Genomic DNA, 16921 nt, shown 5'->3' on the forward strand with positions numbered 1-16921 from the left:
CCTCCTGCTCCGAACTTTCAGGACGCGATCTCTTCCTTCTCCCTGTCTGCCTTCACCGACATCCCGACCATGAGTGACACCGAACACAATGACCGCAGTACAAGAAAGAACACTCGAGTCCGGAATCGTCGCGAGCGAAAAGTATCCTCCTTGACCGCCCAGCAGGTCCAGCACAAGCGGGACCTGGATCGCCGCGCTCAGCGTGCTCTCCGCCAACGGGTCAAGTCTCGCATGCAGGACCTTGAGGACGACCTTACTCGCGCTAGAGCGGACTGCTCGGTGCGTGAGCGAGAGCTAATGGAAGAAGTTCAACAGCTGCGCGAAGAGAACCGGAAACTCAAATCCTACCTTGACAGCATCGCCCAGTTCGCTCAGACCGGGGCATCCGTCACGGAGAATGGGACACCAGAGGCAGTTATTCCGGATGAGGATGAGGAGAGGCAGATTGGTATGGTCATAATATTATCTCAGCCGACTGGGTGCTAATCCTGACCTAAAAGGCGACGCGCAGCAAGAACCGGTTTACGACCAGCCGGAAGAACCAGCAGTCCTGCCAAATGAAAGCAATCAATCACCGACCGATGCGATTGGTCTTTTTGCCTTGCAGCCAGGACGTACTCAACCAGCCTGGGTTGGAGACACGCACCATCATGAGACAACCCGCGGCCTTGGAGGGGAGAACATGACCGCCTCATACCATGGTAACAATCTTGCGCTCGATTCACTAGACCTACCTCCACTCGAGTCAGCAATGTCACTAGCCCGATCGAGTGACCGGCAGAGTGGCATCTCACCACACAGTGTGCTGCAAACCTGGAATACCACAGTATCACCCCCGGTCTATCAACCCTCGTTTGCAACCGGTATATCTTCAGTTCTGCCAAAGCATACCGCAGGGACATGTCCGCTCGATCAGATACTGCTCGACTTTATCAGCTCGCGACGAGCAATCGTCGCCAAGGGAGGCGATGCCGACACCATCCTTGGCTCTCCGCAGCCGTCGCTGCAGGCGATCCTCCACCCAGGCTCTACCATTCCTGGTGACCACGCAACAAGTCGAGTGCTCACGGAGATTCTCAGTACCTTTCCGCACGTCGCCATTCCGGAAAGACTGGGATTCATGTTCATCATGTATCGCACTATGAGGGTACGCTCCGTTGGTTTGTATGAGTGCCTAGCTAACTGTCACTAGTGGCTCATTTCCCCCAGCCCGGCGAGTTACGAAGAAATGCCTCGCTGGTTGAGGCCCACGGCAACTCAGATCACCGTGCCACATCCGGCCTGGATTGACAATATCCCTTGGTATGGTTCCCCAGCTACAGATGTCCCATTACAGATGTCCCATTACAGATGTCCCATTACAGATGTCACTAACCATATTAAGGCCACGAGTACGTGATCTGTTGATCGAAAGTCCAGAGAAATACCCTTTCCCCGTCTTCTCCGAGCTGTATTCGCAAAATGTGACGGTCAATTGGCCATATGGCGAGCCAGACTGTATCACCACCCACATGGACCGAATGGAGTTCAACCCCATTTTTGAGAAACACGTCCGCAAGCTCGACAACTGGACCGTTCGATCGGCCTTCAAAGATTATCTCCCCGAGTTTACGTCGGCGATCTACGGAAAAGACTAATAATTGAGTATGCAACGTGGCGTGTATTACTAAAACCTCTGAACTAGATTAATGCCGCGAAGATCAACCCTTCACTGTGGTCTTCCCACTCCGGAACTCTTCACTGAACGGATAATCTATATACCCAACAGGTGACTTGGGCGTATAGAAGGTGGCACGATCGTACGCATTCAGGGCGATTCCCTTGGCCAAGCGCAAAGGGAGGTCGGGGTTGGCGACAAAGTTCCGTCCAAACGCAATGGCGATATTGTGCGGCTGGCTATCTTTGATGGTCCGGTCCGCAGACTCTGCTGTGAATCCGCCAGCCAGAATTACCACGCCATCCTTCCCATAGGCATTGAGGAGGAAGTCGTGGTCTTCGTGGGCGGCCTCGACGGTGGTGGAGCCGGAAATGCGTGGCTCGACAATGTGCAGGTATGCCAGGTTGAGCGAGCTGAGGTTCTTAACGAGATGGGTGAACTGCGGCTGTAGATTCTCCATCCGCATCCCCTGGAAAGTACTCCAGGGACTAATGCGATACCCTGTCCGGTCAGCGCCGACAGCAGCAGACACAGCCTTAGCAACCTCAATCCCAAACCGCGATCGATTCTCCACGCTGCCTCCCCAGCGGTCAGTCCGGTTATTGCACGTATCCTGCAGAAACTGGTCGCAAAGATAGCCGTTCGCCCCATGAATCTCCACCCCGTCAAACCCTGCAGAAATCGCGTTCTTTGCTGCCGTCGCGTAATCCTCAATCCAGCTGCCAATCTCCTCTTCCGACAGCGGTCTCGGGCACGCACTGGTCTCGGAGATAGAAATATCTCCACTAGAGGTAACCTCGTACCCGTTCTTTGCCAATACTTCAGCGTTTGCCGCACGGCCGAGCGCCCACAACTGGCAGAAGATGTAGCTACCCCGGGCATGCACCGCGTCGGTGACTTTCTTCCACTGCTCAATCTGCGCTTGGCTCCAGATACCTGGGACATTGTTTGTGCCGCCGGCGCGGGCTGAGATGAAGGTGCCTTCGCTGATGAGGAGGGTTCCGGGGACACTGGCCCGCTGGGCGTAATACTCGCGTGCGATATCCAGGTGCACGTGGTTGTCGTCGGCGCGGTTCCGGGTTAGGGGGGCCATGACCACGCGATGCTGAAGCTCGAGGGGTCCGACTTTAACGGGCGATGTGAGGTGAGGGAAGGCCATAGTGACGTTGTTATCCTGGTGCTGAATACTCGGTAGCAGACAAAAGATATGGTCAGGTTTCTCTGGACGGTTAAGTAGAAGCACGAACGCTCCTTTTCAAAGCCTCCATAGCAGAATCCATTACCAAGCAACAGAATCATTTAATGGATCCCTCGGTAAGAAATTCAGCCATTTTGTGGGTTTCGGCGACATTTTGCAAGGAAGTTCATCGCCTTATCAGTGACGTTTGTGCCATGACACTTTAGTCATGAGTCATGCCACTGAACGATCTTGACTCAGGCAGAAGCCTGAATGCCTGCACGGGTATTGAGTTAATAGCATAAGTATACCTGCCACGACAGAGAACACTCTCAGGAACACTACCATCATCAACAATATGGCAAATACCATGCGCGCCGCCCAGTACAACACAGTATGATCCGCGGCAACAAGCCAAGTTCCACCGCTGATGCATCTAGACGACCAACAAAGTGGAAGTCAACGAGGTTCCCATTCCAGAACCCAAAGACAACGAGATCCTAATCAAGAACGTCTGCGCGTCGCTATGCCACTCCGATCTGGTAAGTCGTCCATACTCACTAGTAGGCCAAAGCTGACCTCGTCAGATGCTCTTCTGGGGCCACACGGCGGAGAAACCACCCATGGAGAAAGTGACCATCGGGCACGAGAACACGGGCATAGTAGTCTCAATCGGGAGTAAAGTGAGCGGGTTCAAGGTCGGAGACAAAGTCGGCTGCCTTGGCTGTAGCTATGCATGCTGTGCGTGATCCGGAGAAATTGCGAGAGTAGAGTTGACCGTCTACACTCCAGATGAATGCGAGGGCTGTCTTGTGCACAATCTCTTCTGCGAACAGGGCACCGGCCGCATGCATGGGTTTAGCACCGATGGCCACTTTGCCGAGTACTCACTCTCGGATGCCAGGAATGCCATGGTTCTACCGGATGATATAGACATGGTGGGGACCGCACCGCTGTTCTGCGCCGGAATCACAGGTAACCAACCAATACTCCATGCTTGCTTTCCTGGCTGATATGATATGCTCAGCCTACCATGCTGTCAAGCAATGTAATCTGGCCCAAGGCCAATGGCTGGCTGTTATCGGTTGCGGTGGACTGGGGCACTTGGGTAATACTTTTATCTCCTCAACTTCCGATTTACCTCGCTGATATCGGGACAGCCATTCAATACGCCAAAGCAATGGGCCTGAAGGTTATTGGAATTGACATCTCAGACGCCCAGCTACAGTCCGCTGTGGAACTCGGCGCCGACGCAACGTACAACTCCGGTTCTGACGGCAGCTATGCGGAAAGGATCAAGGAACTGACCGGTGGTGGAGCGCATGCGGCAGCAGTCTTCAGTGCGTCTAATGCTGCCTACGCCAGTGCTCCAGATGTACTGCGGTAAGTCATTCCATTATCCTTCCAAGTACACAAACTAAACAACTTAACAGGGTTAACGGCTTGCTGATGGTGGTTGGGATTCCCAAATCGAACCTTTCTGTCAACGCGCTTGACATCCTGCTAGGCAAATACCGCATCGAAGGCGTCAGCAGCGGTACTCCCCAGCGCATGAAAGAGCCGATCGAATTCAGCCACCGACACGGGATAAAGCCTCACTTGACCACCTTTGATAGCCTCGATGACATTCACACAATTATTGAGTTGATGGAGAGTGGCAAGACAGCTGGTCGTTTGGGGATTGTATTCAAGCAGTAGTAGATATGTTACTTATAGTCCTGAACAGATCTCGCACCAGGAAAGTCCGTACTACACGCGAGCTGTCCATAGTCTTCCAGAAGCTTTAGTGTCTCCAAACACTTGGTGCGAATCACCTGAACAGCGTCTGATCCTAGCACGATACGCAGCGGAAGCTCTTCCTCAGGTGCAACTGAGCCCTCGCGCCGAACCACGTCCAGGATCCGCTGTACAGCTTTCTCTGGATCCCCAGGCTGTTTCCCGCTCGTTTCTGCTTGTCGCTCTCACAGGACATCGACTGCAACGTTGTAATCTCCGATTGGGGGATCTGTCCGTGATATCCTCCTGCGGCCGTCGGCAAGAATGTTCGTACGAAACTGCCCCAGAACCATAAGATGGACCCTGATTCCCAACGGAGAGACCTCCTTCTCTAGGCTCTCCACCGCGCCTGTCGTCGTGTCAGTCATCATTACTCCTTCAAGAGAATTGAGGTACAGTACCCTCTAAAGCGAACTTCGACGCACTGTAGGGCCCTCCAGCCGCCACTCCCAGCCATCCGGCGATACTGCCCATGAACACCATGGTCCCGGCCCGGCGTTTCCGCATATGCGGTAAGAAAGCCCGGGCGACATTCATCTGACCGAACAGGTTCGTTTGCATTTGGTCGAGGACTTGATCATGGCTAGACTGATATATCAGCGATAACATCAATCAGAAACTCAACGAAAAACACTGTAGTATACCTGACTTCTTCCCAAACCCCGGATAGAACATACCCCGCATTGTTCACCAGCACGTCAACCCGTCCGAAGAGGTCCACTGCATCAGCCGCTTTTGCAGCTAGCTCGTCCGGCGATGCAGTGACGTCAAGCTGCAGGATACGGACGTTGTCTGAATCTTTGAACTCATCGAGAGAGCTCGCATTCCGCGCTGTGGCAATGACCTTATCCCCACGAGCGAGGATCGCAGGGACGAAGAGATTCCCGAAGCCAGAGCTGCAGCCGGTGATGAACCAGACGAGCGACTGGTTGGTAGGTCCTGAGAGTTTCTTTTGATTATGATCCATGCTGGTTGTAGGAGTGCAGATTCTGCAGCTATGTTGAGTTCGGTAGTAGTACGGAGAGGCAAATCCACCTTAGTTATATGACTTCAATAACCTGACTCATGGGTGGACCTCGGCTAGCTAGCTAACCTACAATATCTATGCGTTCCGACGTCTATTTACTGGACAGCGTACTCAACCCATCCTTCCCCCCGATCACCCGCGAAGCATCACCAACAACCAGATTCTCTTGACCTACCATGTACGTCATGGGCAGCTGCATGAAGACATGGCAGTCGTCACTTAACGCCGCGGCGTACTCTTCGCTATTATAGAACGCCAACCAGTCATCCCACGTGCGCACCCAGAGCTGCGCGCAGGCGTCGTAGTCTAGATGGTTCTCACCGAGACTTTCCGCGCGCTCTTTCATTTCGGGAGTTTGGTGGTGCTGCAGTGGTGTCAGTAAGAGCTCTCATGAGATGTATGTTGGTGTTGGTAGCTGTGACAAACCTGGACGTAGCGGAGGATATGGTTCTGGAAGGCTTGGGTTGCGACGGCGAGATCGGCGTGGACGGTCTGCCAGTGGCGGAAGAAGGTCTCCGGGCTGATGTGGGCTTGTTTCTTGAAGAAGACGGAGACCTTGATTGCGGGTTGGAAGTTGGGGGTGGCGTCGTAGCTGAGTTCGGGGTGCTTGAAGGTGTGGTTGACTATGATGGACATGGTGTATACGATGTGTTGCTGCTGGACGGTCTGGTGATTAACGAGGCTGTCATGCTAGCACTATATAGAGGCAATGGATAGTGTGTATGGTAGATTTTGATGATATCAGATCTGGCATGACGGGTCTTGCATTACTCATAGGTGTCACTTTAAAGTCGTGTGGGCTGTTAGGGCTAAATGTGTCCATAGGACATTCTTTCTAGCCTCTCCTACTATATTCACACTCCCTGATGCTCAACATCAATTGATTCTGTTCGCTCGAGAGATATCTGAGCGTCAGCTAACGGGCTAGTCGACCAACGTTAAAGCCTCACGCTCTGCGGTCTTTAGGGATAATAGGATAGAACATAAAACCCACCGATATATCTGAGAACCCCAATCCGAGGTCGTACTCACTTTATAGCTGCAGACAATGGGTTCAACTAGAGCGGTTATCGAACACCATTCTTGACCAGAACAGTTCGAGGAACGACGTAGAATGACATGTACCGGAGCCTTTTGCCCGAAGGTGAAAGAAATTTGCATTTGTTAATAGTTGGTCCCTAGTCATGCTGTCGACCGGTCTCGCACTGTGTCCTACTACCTAACCTACCTGCTCTTCCGCCTTGGGCAACCGAGGCAGGCATGGATCCGACAAATAATGCGCTCCCCCGCATGCTGTCTCCCTGTTAGGTCGAGAATCTAGGTCAAGTTTAGCGGAGACTGGCCTTAAACGCGGGGTAGTGCATGGACCCTTCGTCCGGGGTGGATACACCCCCAATATCCATCTACTTCTGAGTCATGGGCCAGCAGTCATGCATTCGTTCTCGGCTCTGACTCTGGACAAAGCCGAGCTGTTTAACCCTCGGTGACCTCAGTACTATTTACCACCTATGCATGATGTATGCAGAGAAAGCATCCACAGTACCAGTATTTACAATGGCCGCCCCAATGCAACAACTCGCTCAAGCATGTCTTCCAACGTACACATGCCCGCCGGGCACAAAGATGCACCTACTGAATCTAGGAACCCTGAATGTCGATGATGCATGGTTTGTCCCTGCGGCCTCTTACTATAGCATGTTCTGACAAGTCTCGGTAGGCTCCTCGTCGGAGCAAACGGCAGCTCCGTTAGCAATCCGAATCCCGTGCACAAGCGACGAGACTTGATGCTCATTGCCGGTTTGATCGAGCATCCCGAAATGGGTTTAATTCTATTCGAGACTGGCAGTGCAGAGGACGTCGATAGGGTGAGTCCGTGAATCATAGAACTCAACCGCGTCTTCATGGGCTGATCGAGAAGCCGATAGCAATGGGGGCCAGACGCAGTAGATCTCTTTCCCCGAACACGGTACGAGAGCCAGCATCGTTTACCAGAAGCAATCAAAGCGGCAGGCTACGATATAAAGGACGTCAAAGCCGTAATCATGGGTCATCTACATTTAGATCACGCCGGCGGTCTAGAGCATTTTCGCCACTCTGGTGTTCCGATGTATGTCCACGAAGAGGAGCTGAAACACGCCTGCTGGGCAGCCGCAACTGATTCCGATGGTGGCTTGTATTTGTGAGTACCCCCTTCTCCCTGCTCCGTGACTGAGACTGAATCATTTTCCATTAAGAGGTGACTACCTAAAGCTTGACCGCTCTCTCAACTGGCAGACATTCAACGACGCACAGCTCGACCTCTGCACGGGGATTACACTATACCATTGCCCCGGGCATACGCCAGGACTATGTATCATGCAAGTCAATCTGCGGCAAGACGGGACCTTTATCTGGACGACAGACCAATACCATATCCGAGAGAACTACGAGCAAGACCAGATGCATGGCTGGCTGCTCCGCGATTACCGGAAATGGGTGGATAGCAGCAAGTTAATACGGCGCCTGCAACGGCTGTTTTCCGCGACGCTGATTTTCGGGCATGACTATGAGACTGCTGAGGGTATTATCTCTGCGAAGAAGTATTATGAGTAGCTGGGCGGATAAACAGAGTATATTGATCTATATCACTGACCCATGGCGTCTCCTTATGAATGAAACTACGGACGATAGCACGTTACCCTGCCTCATCTACCACCACTACACCTCCTCGGGATGCGTAAACTTGCCAACAACACGACTATTCTCCACAGCACCAGCACGCCTTCCCTCCCTTGACCCCCCTTGTCGCCTGGAGAAACAACCAAGCAAACCCCAGCGCAACAAATACACGAGTAGCGAATAAACAACCCGTGACATACCTAGCCTCCTTCACTATATGCAGGAGTGAATGAGACTACACCAGCCACTGCATACATACAGCAGCCAACATGCCGATCATGTGGGCCGAGGGTTTAGTCTTGTGCACTGATTTTCATGATGAGGGTGATGATTTTGATCATTTTGTCGTCGATGAACCTTGAACTTTGCAGTGTATTGGAGGCCTGAATAGGAATGTCCGACATATTCGGGACTTGACCCAGTCTCTAGGCAATATGAAAGTACCGCGTCGCTTTACTAACGGACCACTGGTGTAGGAAGACGGTGGTAGTGGATTCTGAATTATCTCACCATTGATAGTGGTTTAAAATCGGGGAAGACACCGCAGTGTGATGATTCAAGCAAATATTCTTCCATGTTACCATGACAGCTTTAGTTAAATAAATCAAAGCCATGTGATAATTTCTTGTTGCAGCCATGCGACCAGTCCTTTTTTTTGAACGTTAACCCGAGGGCTGAAGAAAAGGAATCACCAAACAACTTTCTAATACACGAGACGGACATGCTTCTGTCGTGAGAGGAATCAGATTAGGAATAGGCTACACTAGCTTATAGAGCACGCAGTTTATCCGAGCAGATGCTCATGCTGGATATAGGTCTAGACCATGGGCTTCTGAAATATTACCGCAGACTTTCTGCACTACGGTAGAACTGAAAAACAATTGAGAAGGTCCTGAATCACCTCCTTCCCCGTATCAAGCTTAACGATCAGTATCCCTGGGTATACATCTTCCGTTGACCTATTCAACACTGGCGGGATGGAATCGAGTACATGCATGGCAGCGAGGTATTGCCGAACCTCCTGTGGCTTGCGTCCCTCTCAGGTACATCTCCTTCAGTCATTTCAAGATGGTTCTGGTTCCTAGCTGATAGTTGAACATTAGGAACTGCATATTAATGTAACAGCCTAAAGAGGTTCTTACCTATTCGAACGCGCTTAAGCTTGCGCCGTTTGAAAGAGAGTAAGATGATTGCTATATCCAAGACACTGAACCCCACAAAGCAGGTTTGTGCCAAAGAAAGGGCCATCTCTATCTCTCTGTATGATGATATATGCTGCTCCGTCCACATCTTGCGAAGGTGTGCTGTTGTAATAGCCCATTTCGCCTGGCGTTCGGGGACCGCAAATTCCGGGTATAGTGAGTAAAGGCCGGACGTTTCTAATACTGCTAGGGATACCACGCAAGATCTCCCTTTATGATTGATTGACCCCTGCGACAGGTACTCTCCATTTTGATAAATGTAGAGCAGAAGGCGAGTGCCAAAGTGGTGCCGCATGTCGACCCGTTTTACTAGGGTGTAGTACGCCTGCAGAAGCCGCCGAGCAGGGACAAACTGGCCCAGAGGGGACAGTCTCGTATCGATGACACAGATTTTGATTTCATGCGAGGTGCAGCCGTAGCGATGACGTCTATACAGTGCGTACTGAACTGCATAGAGCAGAGATGAAGTCTAGGACATATAGGACATAAGGTTACCAGGTGGGCGTCTCTCGTAGTCTTTAATTTCCCATGGGTTTAAGTGCCGTTCCAACATGGCCGTTGCGATGTCTTTATCTAGACTGAAAATGTCGAGTTTGCTGTTGATTGTCTTGGCCGTACTTGCTGGCGAGGCTACTACCTCCTCATTGCTTTGCCCAGAGCTTCTCTGGTCAAAGGTCAGAAATAGATAGCGTGGCACTCTGTCTAAGTGGAAATCAAATGGGCTGACGAGTGGACAAGTGGAAGGTTCAAACAGGATAGGTCCTGGGCAGTTCTGCAAAACCGTGCTCCAAAAGATGACCCAACGTTGTTTCACTTTTGCCTTCTGCTCGTCGCCACTGGCACGCTGAGGGGGCATTGTCACAGAAGAGTCCTTCAGCTTGTTAATATCTTTCAATCGCTCGTATCTTCCGAGTTGCTTGACAGGAGTGCCATGTTGAAGGTGGTCAAAATATCGATCGCAATGCAAGAGAACCCCCGTAAGTAATTGCTCCCTGATAACATTGCCGTGCGAACTTTAGCTGAATCCCTTGCCAGTCTCCTCTTTCCGTCCATATTCTAAGGGCAATCCTCTTTATTTCTTCAGCGAAATATGATAACGGTCCACGGTTGTATTGCTCGTAATGGCCTGCTCGCCCAATAAGCTCGGAAATCATCGTCTCTATTCTTGAATCATCCGCGTGGCTCGCAGTCGCACGGACGGCGCAGAGTTTAGCTGCCATTTCCATATCTATAATGCATCCAGTATTACTGGATCTGACTATGGCAGGTAGTACTAATGCTCATGAGACGTGTATTCGGAGAAAGAGAAATATAGACCAAATAAGGGATTTCTGGAAAGTAGCCATGAAGAAGAGCAATAAAGACTTGCTTCCGGAACGCTACCGGCTAGTAGTCAGAAGGCGTGTCTTTCAAACAGTCCGCTCCTGCCAGAGACTTGGGATATCTGAACATGAGATGTGATATAGCTGACAGGCCTACTAATATCACGGGTAGATGTCCTGCATGGACATTGTGCCAGAATCCGTTTCGACAGTCCATGACGTTTCCATTTCTTTATCAATCGGAAATGATATCCGGTGTAACGTCAATGCAGTTCACCAAACAGAATACCCAGATGAAATATAGGAGTGGCCGGAAGCGGCTCATGGGGAACAATGACCTGGTGTGGTTCCGCTATCCCGGGTGGGTAGCAGCACATCCATAGTACACTGTGGTTCTTTCATATTGCTTCAGGGACCCCGGCTTGATCGTCTTTTACGCAGTTCGCCCTCCTAAAGTACTTCCTCGACTTTGCCTCGAGGTGTCACGTTATCATGTCGAGTCAAAAATGCTACCAAATCCTTTTCTTCAGGTTCGAATAGTGCTTCTCATTCCCCACGCACGCCGCGTTCTACGCTCACAGAGGCAATGAAAATGCTCCAGAGGGACCAGGGGGTGGTCCGAAACTTGGCCTACGTCCAGCCTCCCTTCAATTGCGCGGCGGGAATATAACAAGAAATCCACTAAGCCGAATTTAAATTTGCCAGTATAGGAATGCCCTAGGCAGGTGCTGTAGTGGGGCCTTTACATCGCAACGGACGATCAAGGACTGACGATTTCCCCGCGTATGCAGGATGGCCTGTGTTTAGGCTGCTCGCAGCCAAAGCCGTTGTAGGCGTTTGTGATTGGAGAGAACAGACATTTCATCCAATCTAACTTACAGCCATGGCGCCAGCAGTGATTCCTACAACAATGAGGGTTCTGATAACTGGCTCTACAAACCTAGATGGCTCGGTCAGACGTTCTGACAACAGACTCAACTCCATTTCACCTGAAAAGGGAACACTAAGCAGGGATAGGGTGAGCAGATTTGCTGTAAACTCCTTCGGGCTGTATAATTGGTGGGAATCACGCAATAGCTTCTAATCTGGACCCCTGAAAATCCAGACCCTAACCCCGCAATCAGATGCAAATCACACCCTGAAGCGTCTTGGCAATCGTGCTGGCAGACCCTTGCGGCATGCAGTCACAGGCGCATGATCGGTTGTTCATAGGTGAGTGGAGGCTAAAGCTGTGCTCTCCTAGTAGCGTCATCTCCATACAGCATGTCATTCGTGTCTAGTCTGGATGCCATTATTCGATAAGGAAGATAGGATAGCAAATTGGATGGATGATACGATGATGCATGGAATAGCTCATGGTCTTGGTTTGTCCCAGCTAAATATGCAGGGTTCGGAAGGATCCCCGTCCGCAATGCGCAGTGAGGAAACTAAAGCGACGAAACCTGGGGAAATTTCTGCAGAGCAGACACGGTAACTCTTGGGACTTGGCGGATGCTCGGCGTAAGACTTGAATTTGTGATTTGGTGGTTGCCGTCGCCAGGGTCTGCCAGATGGTCACGGAGTCCGGGCCGGGCCAGACCTGTGGCGGACATGTTCTCCTTCTTCCGCCAAACACCTCGCAGTGGCTGAGGGCAAGACGGCAACCGGAGAATTAGATGTCAAATGACGGTAAGAATTTCTCCGTGTGTTGTTTTTCGAATGGTAGTTTCTATAGTTTGGCACGGTGCTGAAGAAGTATAAGAGCTGCTGGGTTTCTGTGGGAAGATGGGAATTCTGTTCGAGACAAGCTCATCAAGACCTCATAATCGGTGCATCGATATAAATTCTCGAAGCCTCTTTACCTCCCCAATATGCATTTCCAGAACCTGATCGCCCTCCTGGCGCTGTCCAGTGCTGCCATTGCCCAGACCCTCAACATCCCCACACGCGTTGGCTCCATCATCTCTCTTTCTTCTCCCAGTGTCATTTCAGGATCCGTAGATCTCGGAAACAGAGAATACGACCGTGGTCGAGAGTGTGACACAGACGAAGACACCGATAGTTCAAGCGCGGTGTTCATCCTGAAGAATGGCGCGACTCTAAGCAATGTGATCATTGGAAAAAACCAACTTGAGGGTATTCACTGCGAAGCAGCTTGTACGCTACGAAATGTGTGGTTTAGAGACGTGTGTGAGGGTAAGCTTTCTCTTTGAAATGGGTATATTCCTCTGCGTGATGACTTTCTAACTTGTGTCTCGATAGATGCCATATCTGCCCTAGGCACGGGCAACGTCCTCATCGAAGGCGGTGGTGCCCAGGAAGCCAAAGACAAGGTCGTCCAGCACAATGGCCGGGGCACTGTGACTATCAAGGACTTCACTGTTGTCAACGCAGGCAAGCTGTATCGGGCCTGCGGCGATTGCACCAACAATGGCGGCCCGCGCAATGTCGTCGTGCAGAACGTCAAAGCCAAGGGAGTGTCTGAGCTGATCGGCATCAACTCGAACTACGGAGATACTGCGAATGTCTCGGGGTCTTGTGGATCTAGTGTGAAGAAGGTCTGCCAGGAGTATAAAGGCGTGAAGAAGGGGGATGGCAAATCTGAGAAGGTTAGCACGACTGCGAACTGCAAAGGACAGTCGAGCTTTTCTTCCTGCTGAAGGATTGGCCATGGTTGATGGTTTGCTAAGCAAAAACTGGGTGGTTTGCGCGATGGCCACTAGGGTAGGACTAGATTAGGGGAAGAGTCGACCAGTGGAGTGATTGAATGTATCTAATGAGTATGCAATTGCATTGAGAGGGCAAAAATACCTATCCCTCAGGCTCGTACTTCGACCTTTTGTCTTATGCAACACCATCGACGCACGTCAGCGTAACTGCAGCTAGCGGACCAGTATCTACGTTCTCCAGCATAACTCCTGCACGTCTTCATGAGATATATTTCTCTCTCAAAACAAGTTTGGTTTCTTGGCTAAGCCGTGAGGGGGAAAAGCATCCGACGGTCGACGCCACAGACCTGACAATTTAGTCTGGACTCTGGGGTGGGAAATCTGTTGGGCAAGCTACCGCGCGGTTTCCAGGTCAGATGAGGCATTTTATGACGACATGCTAGCGGCACTATCATTATCATTCAGCTCTACCTGGACTCATGGGGCCAGGCTTGCCTAATCTGGGGCAACACACGGAGAACCGCCGTCTCTGGAGTCTATGGCGAGTGGGAAACTGGAAATGCTGGGGTGAGATGAAACAGAAAGTGCGAGAAGTCGACGAGCGACCTGCAAGTGGACCATGAAAAGCAGCAGGGCTAGAACCAGAGAGGGCTGGTGCCGGTCAATCGTCGGAGAAATCTGCAGGTGTTGCAAAGATCACCGCTCAACATGCTTTCCGCCGGCTCTTGGCATCGGACCTTCTCCGTCGAAGATTTTGCACGAGTGAAACATGAAACTTTCTTTGCAGGTACTTTTAGACATCAGACCAAGTCTAAAGATGAGATCCCGATAGCATGGTGATACGTATATAGAAAGAAAAGAGTGCCAAAGGGAGAGTTGAGAGTGAAAGGATGGATAGAGTTTGCTTGGTCGGGGTTGCAGCGCCGCTCCACTGCAGGTGAGACTGCCAAGCCCGGTCTCGGGACGCTGAGAGTCATTCCTCCCGGCCCGGCTCCTTCTGTTTTCCTGACTCCAAGCCCGAATATCATTCCGATCCTGTCTCTTCTATCGGAGTACACTCGGCTATGCTTCCAGATTCTTCTCTTTGTCTTTGTGTCGCACAACGTGCATGCTGATCTTTCTTTGCAGGGAAATCTCTGCTTACCCACACCGCAAATCGTTTTGTCTTGGCGCAGTACCAGGCTCTGGCTGGATGAGGGGACCCATGGGCATGCAGTGTGGAGACACGGGGCGCTCAGGTCTCAACTCTCAACCAGACCCTACCTGAGAAAGTCTGTTCCCCGTGGAGATCTGGTCACGATGGCGGTTTTCCCCTCATTGGCTCTGGCTCTGCCCCAGGCCTGGCTGACCTTTCCCGCATCGACGCTGGCTATATAATCACCCTCCCCAGACTTGCTCTCTCTGAATCTCTCGTGCCTTTTCTTCATCTTAACTCCTCGTTTTTGCTCTCCCTTCCTCTCCTGCCTTCTACCTTACCATACCCCCTTGATCCCACAGGGCCTCATCTTGCCCAACATGGCAGGCCTCTCACTCAACGTCGACTGGAAGTCGCACCGCCGGGCCATCGGCTACTGTCTCGTCGCCGCCATCGGTGCCCTCTGCTACGGTTATGATACAATCTACTACACAGGCATTCAAGGAATGGAATGGTTCATGCGGGACTACGGCGAGCAGCTCGCCGACGGCTCGTATGAGCTCGGAACAACATTCTTGTCCTTGTCTGCGAGTATCATCTACGTCGGCGAGCTCACCGGTGCCATTGCCTGTTCATTCATCAATGAGAGATTTGGCCGGAAGGCCGTGTTCCTGACAGCTTCGCTCTGTATCATTGCCGGAGCTATCGTTCAAGCTTGTTCATTCGGCTCTCATGCTGTCTTTTACGTCGGTCGTGTCCTTATTGGGCTTGGTGTTGGTCAGTTCACTGCCACCTGTCTGGTTTACATCGGAGAAGTCGCCCCAGCTGCAGTTCGCGGCCCTCTGTTGGGTAGCTTTCAATTCATGCAGTCTATCTCCCAACTGGTCGGCGCTTGCGTTAACCAAGGTACCACCAACATCAAAAGCGCGAATGCCTATCGTATTCCAATGTGCCTCTTGGTGGTTCTTCCCAGCATCATGCTCATCTGCTTGATTTTCACACCAGAGAGCCCTGTCTGGTACATGTCCAAGGGAAAACGCGAGGAAGCTACCAAGGCTCTCCAGAAGATCAACCGCAGCACGCGTGACTACGAGCCATCCGCGGATATCCAAGCCATCGACGACCAAATCCAACTCGAGCGTGAAATGGCAGCAGACGCCACTTGGGCTTCCCTCTTCACCGATCCTGTTGAACGCCGCAAACTATTCTACAGTTGCGGCATCATGTTCGTCCAACAGATAAATGGAATCCAGTTCTGGTACACGTACGGCGTCGTCTTTGCGCAGTCCATTGGCGTGGCTGAGCCCTTCACGATTGTAAGCATACCTGATATAAGAAGCTCTGTGCGAACCTCCGATGCTAATGAACCTCAGAATACGATCATATATGTAATTCAGATTATCACCGTGGCACTCGCCGTCGCATTCGGCAACAAAATCAACCGCCGCACGAACCTCGTCGTCTGTTCTATCGGAATCTTCGTCTCGCTGATCATCGTGGGCGGGCTCGGCACGACCCGCGCGGCCGACGACAGCTTCAGCCGGGGCATCGGCATCGGCATCGTCGTGCTCGCGTACATAAACATCATCTTCTACAACTTCTCCATCGGAACCCTTTCCTACTCCATCGCGGCAGAGATGTCCGTCGGCCGAAACAGAAACAAAATCACCTCGTGCGCGATGGGCGTGTTCTTCGTGACGGTCTGGCTGATCACATTCACCAGTCCGTATATGTACTACGATGCGCACCTGGGTCCGAAGATCGGGTTTGTCTACGGGGGGACGACGTTGCTGCTTGTTGCATTTTCGTGGTTCTGTGTGGGGGAGACGACGGGGCGGACGAATGCGGAGATTGAGCGGCTGTTTCAGGATCGGGTCCCTGTGCGGCAGTGGGCGACGTATGTTATTCCGGAGGATGAGGGGGGGGTGCAGAAGAAGGGGGCGAACGAGGAGCAGATTGAGATGGCGTAGTTGTCTTCGCGACTGGCCTTGTGGGGTTTTATTTTAGGAAATAGATCACGAATTAAGATGAGATGTATTTAGATTTGGGTTTCAATGATGAAAGCTTCTTCAGCTATGCATTATTCTTGTCCGAGCGGACTGTGTGTAGTCTTGAGTGATTCTGTCACTGATACTGGAAGTGGAACTGTGGGGTCACAATATATAATTTCCACCCGCCATCTGTGTACCCTGCATACTCTTTCCCTTACTAGAGCACAACACCCCGACCAATGTATGTCCGCAAGATCCGGAATACTTAAATAAAATCTAATGTGTCAATCTATAGGTCGATACGCTGTGCACGACATCTTTGATGCTC

At 51.5% G+C, this 16921-nt stretch overlaps 9 protein-coding genes across 9 annotated transcripts; 5 read left to right on the forward strand and 4 right to left on the reverse strand.

The window, feature by feature from the left end:
- Positions 1 to 69: 69 nt before the first annotated feature.
- On the forward strand, positions 70 to 1637 carry BJY04DRAFT_222694 (uncharacterized protein; the record flags this gene model as incomplete). Its single annotated transcript, XM_073717471.1, has 4 exons — positions 70 to 448; positions 501 to 1147; positions 1193 to 1302; positions 1385 to 1637. The coding sequence occupies 4 exons, from the start codon at positions 70 to 72 to the stop codon at positions 1635 to 1637; spliced, it is 1389 nt and encodes a 462-aa protein (XP_073566661.1).
- A 32-nt stretch (positions 1638 to 1669) lies between these two features.
- On the reverse strand, positions 1670 to 3096 carry BJY04DRAFT_138850 (alkene reductase). Its single transcript, XM_073708644.1, has one exon. It carries the CDS (start codon positions 2814 to 2816, stop codon positions 1701 to 1703), a length of 1116 nt encoding a protein of 371 aa, XP_073566662.1. The 5' UTR covers positions 2817 to 3096; the 3' UTR covers positions 1670 to 1700.
- Positions 2943 to 4908, forward strand: BJY04DRAFT_231302 (chaperonin 10-like protein). The gene is made up of 7 exons (XM_073719494.1): positions 2943 to 3228; positions 3275 to 3376; positions 3422 to 3575; positions 3627 to 3809; positions 3862 to 3942; positions 3995 to 4217; positions 4268 to 4908. The coding sequence occupies exons 1-7, from the start codon at positions 3193 to 3195 to the stop codon at positions 4530 to 4532; spliced, it is 1044 nt and encodes a 347-aa protein (XP_073566663.1). The 5' UTR covers positions 2943 to 3192; the 3' UTR covers positions 4533 to 4908.
- BJY04DRAFT_231304 (SDR family oxidoreductase) lies at positions 4541 to 5577 on the reverse strand (the record flags this gene model as incomplete). Its single annotated transcript, XM_073719495.1, has 4 exons — positions 4541 to 4794; positions 4885 to 4959; positions 5012 to 5193; positions 5255 to 5577. 4 exons carry the CDS (start codon positions 5575 to 5577, stop codon positions 4541 to 4543), a joined length of 834 nt encoding a protein of 277 aa, XP_073566664.1.
- A 99-nt stretch (positions 5578 to 5676) lies between these two features.
- On the reverse strand, positions 5677 to 6273 carry BJY04DRAFT_231305 (EthD domain-containing protein; the record flags this gene model as incomplete). Its single annotated transcript, XM_073719496.1, has 2 exons — positions 5677 to 6001; positions 6064 to 6273. 2 exons carry the CDS (start codon positions 6271 to 6273, stop codon positions 5729 to 5731), a joined length of 483 nt encoding a protein of 160 aa, XP_073566665.1. The 3' UTR covers positions 5677 to 5728.
- A 918-nt stretch (positions 6274 to 7191) lies between these two features.
- BJY04DRAFT_231307 (N-acyl homoserine lactonase family protein) lies at positions 7192 to 8229 on the forward strand (the record flags this gene model as incomplete). The annotated part of the gene is made up of 4 exons (XM_073719497.1): positions 7192 to 7304; positions 7355 to 7502; positions 7563 to 7816; positions 7872 to 8229. The coding sequence occupies 4 exons, from the start codon at positions 7192 to 7194 to the stop codon at positions 8227 to 8229; spliced, it is 873 nt and encodes a 290-aa protein (XP_073566666.1).
- Positions 8230 to 9154: 925 nt separating this feature from the next.
- On the reverse strand, positions 9155 to 10717 carry BJY04DRAFT_210357 (uncharacterized protein; the record flags this gene model as incomplete). The annotated part of the gene is made up of 4 exons (XM_073714240.1): positions 9155 to 9333; positions 9438 to 9944; positions 9993 to 10333; positions 10512 to 10717. The coding sequence occupies 4 exons, from the start codon at positions 10715 to 10717 to the stop codon at positions 9155 to 9157; spliced, it is 1233 nt and encodes a 410-aa protein (XP_073566667.1).
- A 1952-nt stretch (positions 10718 to 12669) lies between these two features.
- On the forward strand, positions 12670 to 13458 carry BJY04DRAFT_222700 (pectate lyase; the record flags this gene model as incomplete). The annotated part of the gene is made up of 2 exons (XM_073717472.1): positions 12670 to 12994; positions 13061 to 13458. 2 exons carry the CDS (start codon positions 12670 to 12672, stop codon positions 13456 to 13458), a joined length of 723 nt encoding a protein of 240 aa, XP_073566668.1.
- Positions 13459 to 14880: 1422 nt separating this feature from the next.
- BJY04DRAFT_199337 (general substrate transporter) lies at positions 14881 to 16676 on the forward strand. The gene is made up of 2 exons (XM_073712757.1): positions 14881 to 15918; positions 15976 to 16676. Exons 1-2 carry the CDS (start codon positions 14983 to 14985, stop codon positions 16570 to 16572), a joined length of 1533 nt encoding a protein of 510 aa, XP_073566669.1. The 5' UTR covers positions 14881 to 14982; the 3' UTR covers positions 16573 to 16676.
- Positions 16677 to 16921: the final 245 nt, after the last annotated feature.

Source organism: Aspergillus karnatakaensis (genome assembly GCF_047715665.1).
Source record: "Aspergillus karnatakaensis strain CBS 102800 unplaced genomic scaffold BJY04scaffold_62, whole genome shotgun sequence".
Classification (NCBI taxonomy): domain Eukaryota; kingdom Fungi; phylum Ascomycota; class Eurotiomycetes; order Eurotiales; family Aspergillaceae; genus Aspergillus; species Aspergillus karnatakaensis.

Excerpts from the sequence above, each read along its gene's own strand:
- BJY04DRAFT_138850 (XM_073708644.1), bottom strand. The coding sequence starts at position 2,816 with ATGGCCTTCCCTCACCTCACATCGCCCGTTAAAGTCGGACCCCTCGAG.
- BJY04DRAFT_231302 (XM_073719494.1), top strand. The coding sequence starts at position 3,193 with ATGGCAAATACCATGCGCGCCGCCCAGTACAACACA. Across the intron at positions 3,229-3,274 it reads GCGCCGCCCAGTACAACACA|ACGACCAACAAAGTGGAAGT; the intron begins GTATGATCCGCG and ends TGATGCATCTAG. Across the intron at positions 3,576-3,626 it reads TGGCTGTAGCTATGCATGCT|ATGAATGCGAGGGCTGTCTT; the intron begins GTGCGTGATCCG and ends TCTACACTCCAG.
- BJY04DRAFT_199337 (XM_073712757.1), top strand. The coding sequence starts at position 14,983 with ATGGCAGGCCTCTCACTCAACGTCGACTGGAAGTCGCACCGCCGGGCC. Across the intron at positions 15,919-15,975 it reads TGGCTGAGCCCTTCACGATT|AATACGATCATATATGTAAT; the intron begins GTAAGCATACCT and ends AATGAACCTCAG.